The 3,996-nt window shown below is 40.3% G+C and overlaps 1 protein-coding gene across 1 annotated transcript in view; it reads left to right on the top strand.

Annotated features, from left to right (window-relative positions):
• The first annotated feature begins 16 nt into the window (after positions 1 to 16).
• LOC118477624 (N-acetylgalactosaminyltransferase 6-like) overlaps positions 17 to 3,996 on the top strand; it is a 17,925-nt gene continuing 13,945 nt past the window's right edge. Inside the window, exons 1-2 of the mRNA XM_035969572.1 lie at positions 17 to 1,023; positions 3,675 to 3,831. Of these exons, the coding sequence (XP_035825465.1) occupies positions 390 to 1,023; positions 3,675 to 3,831 (791 nt within the window). The 5' untranslated portion in view covers positions 17 to 389. The remainder of the gene's footprint in view (positions 1,024 to 3,674; positions 3,832 to 3,996) is intronic.

Genomic DNA, 3,996 nt, shown 5'->3' with positions numbered 1-3,996 from the left:
ACACACACACACACACACACACACACACACATTCACACACACACACACACTCCTACATCCAAAATACTGACACATCACACCATTAAAAAGCCAAAAAACAACATCTCTTTAAGCACACTTTTTAAAATCTGAAAATCTACTAAACCTCCCGTGACGCCAGTCTATGACGTAGTGCATACCTCTAATGTATGTCTGAAGTCAGGTTACGTTTTTCGTGGATTTACCACATCTTTGCCCAATCAGAGAGTGAGGTGAAATTGTTCCTTTTGATTCTGAAGGGAAAAAAACTACTGAAAATGTGAGCAGAACAAAAGGACAATAATTTACAGAACGCATCCACCTCATTTGGATACATATCCAAATTCTAGCTAGCCCACAGTTATTTAATAATGAGAATCCACAGTATTTTCCGCCTGTTCAAAAAGCTACTTTTCCTGTTTATAGTCGTGGCTGTATTGTACGCGCTCAACAAAGGCCTGAGTGACTACGTGTTTGAGGACGACCTTCTCAAAGAGAAGCTACAGGCCGTGAAACAAGGCTCTGTGGACAAACTCCCAGTGCCACCATCTCAAAATGGCGACGAGTCACGCGTATTCCAGGAGCCAAAAGATCCTGACAGCAATAATGCTCCTGAAGAGAAAGAAGTAAAAGGGGAGGAGAAGGCTCCTAAAGAGGAGGCCATAAACAGAGAAGACAGAAAGAAGGAGGTTCCAAAAAAGGGGAGAATAAAGGGATGGGATACAAAGAAAGAAGCTCTGATAAAAGAGGAGATGGAGAAAGAAGACGAAAACGAAGATGACAATGAGGAGGAAGACAAAAACGAGGAAGATGTAAACGATGAAGACAAAAACGAAGACGATGTTTTTCAAGGACTGGAACCTTTCCCTGAGGACGATGCTTTTCCCCAACAGTTGGACAAGCTGGAGGAACTTGGAGGCTTCATCGCAAAGAAACTACCTTTAGAGAAATACGTAGATGTGGAGTTTCCCATCTTTGAAGATGACGTCGATCCTGACGGTCCAGGTATGTCAATGTCTTGTTGGATTTTGGGGTGAGTTTGTTTTGTTTTGCTTTTTTTTAATGGCGGTCCTTTTGTAAGAATGACAAAAGGGGTTGGGGAAAACTTAGCATGGGAACTTAAATGTTTTTGTTTTGAAGGTTTCCTACAACTTTATGAGTTCTTCGAATCATTGGCCCTCTTGCAGGTATAATAGGTTATCCATACTTTCTGGTTAATCAATGTTAACCGAATCAAACAAGATCAGACCTGATTGGGTATGAAGAATATCGTAATTTTCTCTTAGCATTGTAATATATACATTTTCTAACTATAGTGCGGTCAAAAATTCGTGGTGCGACTTATTTTCAAATATCTTCTCAACCATCGAACATGCTTTCTCCAATTTTTTAACAGTGACTTGTAGCAATTTGTCTTAAATAGATCAACATTTTGTAAACACCTGCAAGCTGTATTGTAGAAAATTCCTTAATAAATACTAATAAAACATCCAAGTCGGTGGTTTCTACAGATGTTTAAATGTTTACAGCTGGGGCAATATTGGTTTTAATAACAAGTCCGTCAGGTTTTTCTAATCGGGACATTATGCTTATTGAACGCATGTTTTGAGAATCATTAGTGCAAAAATGTCTTCACTATAACAATAATTCCTTGTAACAAGTTTTGCTAATAAAAATTGTCATCGATGAGCTGTAACGTAGGCCATATGAGTAATCAAAATGTGTGTGAGAAGCGGGAAGTGCTGTGAACAATACATGTACCATTTTACGGGTGAGAGATTTGAAGTATTATATATAAATATATGAAGAAAAGTTTTTTAATCTAGCCCCAATTGTTCTGGAAAAATATGCTTTAGTTAAGACAAATTGATACAAACTGCTATGCAAAGAATGGATGACATTGATTCACCTGTTAAAGGGATATTTGAGGATAAGTTGCACCACAAATTTTTGACGGCACTTATAGCAATAGCCGCGCACGCGGTGATCAATATGCCATCATCAAATGTTTTATAAATTTCCCTTTGTACTTTTAGTTTTAGAGTGGAGAAATGTATTCAGATGTGGATGGAAGGTTGGCAGTGGGGTGTGGGCATTGTTTCCAAAGTCAGTATTGCAATTTGCACTTTCTTACGAAGAGATAAATGAATTTTACGGCCCTTTTTATTGTTCCTGTTCAAGTCGATGTGGTGCATAATGTAATAATTGTTTAATCTACTGGCTGAGTTTTTTTTAATTTAGGTTGTGAATTATCTTTTAAAAAAACAACAACAACAGAAATAGACAGAGTGAGCAATATGGAAGAAATGGACAGTACAGTTGCTGTCAGTCGAAGATAGCTATAAATAGACACACTCGTCTGCGACCAAACTTATGATCTCACAATGAGCAACTTTGGAGGGCTACTGTCTCCTATGTCAGTAGTTTTTAACTGTATGGGTTTAACGCCCCTATCAACACTATTAGGTTATTTAAGAGGCGGGACCTCCGAGTTTTATGTACGTCTCCGAAAAGACCGAGCCAAGAGAGATATTTCGTGCTAAGTGCCTTTCCCAAATTACACAACGTCGGACCGAGCTGAGGCTTGAATCCCCGAACCCGCAATCTCACAATTACTAGTCCGGTAGCCTAACCACTAGGCATCAGTGGTCTAACAACCTTATAATATGTTCCAGCCATTATTCATTAAACATTCAAAACAGTCCAAGACGCCCACCCATTGCGGAGGAGAAAAATGATTGTCTTAAGCATGTAGACTTCTCGGACATTGCCATTATAATAATAATGAAAATAACGCAATGAAGAAGGTAGGAAGTGGTTGTTTGTACAGGTGATCGTCTTGGAAGGGTGGCCATTAGAGCAAGTGCGATTATACTTATGTCTACATTCCGCTTTTCCCTTGCGCTGGTAGTTCCTCTACAAATTGGAAATTAACTATATTTTTTTGAAGTGACGATAGAGTAAGTAAGATACATTCGTGATAATTCTACTGTTGCAGTTAAGATTGAGATTGAGATAATGAGGATGATGATTATGATGACAATGATCGTTATTGCAGGGTTTTTTTCTAGTAGGGATCCAGATAGATGCCAAACGGGACGCGCCGAAACTTTGAATTGTACTTTTTTAAATACCATAACATTCACAAAATCATGTCCAAATCTCCAATTAATGTTCCTATATTCTGCTGTACAACGCTGATGATAATGGTGGTTATGATGACAGTGATGGTCCAGAGGAGGAAAAGGATGAAATAGAGGTGGAAGAGGAGGAGGAGGTGGAGGGGGCGGTTGAGGAGGAACATGAGGAGGAGAAAAAAGGGAAGATTTAGAACGGAAGAATGAGGAGCACCATGGTTTGTGGTCGAGACAGGGTCTAAATATCAACTGCAACAGAAATATGCGTACCCAAAAATCCCCCTCACCTTTTTCCCCTGCTCCTCTTCGTCCTTCATCTCTTCCTGTTAACGATCATCACCACCACCATCATCATCATGTATTAAAAAACAGTTTAAAGAGGTAGAGTCTTGGGTAATCATCATCATCATCATCATCATCATCATCATCATCATCATCATCATCATCATCATCATCATCATCATCACCTACCAGTGCATACATCCCTAAAAAACATGACCTATTTTCCTTGACCACCAGGAGAAGGCGGCGCCGGGGCAAAAATGGAAAAGTCGCGAAGCATGGATGCTGAGCAGCGCGAAAAGTTTGACCGTGGCTGGCAGGCCAACTCCTTCAACGAGCTGAACAGCGAGAGAATCTCTGTACACAGGAGTCTACCAGACTGCAAGAGTAGAGAGTAAGTCAGGGCTGTCTTTGGCAGCATAATATTAGTCCAAAGAAGGCTACCCGAACCACCCACCCACTCCGTTATAGTTCAAAAGGGGTGGGGGGGTGGGGGTGCCTCCACACACACACACACACCTTCATAGTCCAAATGGGACTACCTCCACACACACACACA

This window comes from Aplysia californica, unplaced genomic scaffold, assembly GCF_000002075.1.
Source record: "Aplysia californica isolate F4 #8 unplaced genomic scaffold, AplCal3.0 scaffold00157, whole genome shotgun sequence".
Classification (NCBI taxonomy): Eukaryota; Metazoa; Mollusca; class Gastropoda; order Aplysiida; family Aplysiidae; genus Aplysia; species Aplysia californica.
This window is presented reverse-complemented; position numbering and strand designations above follow the sequence as displayed.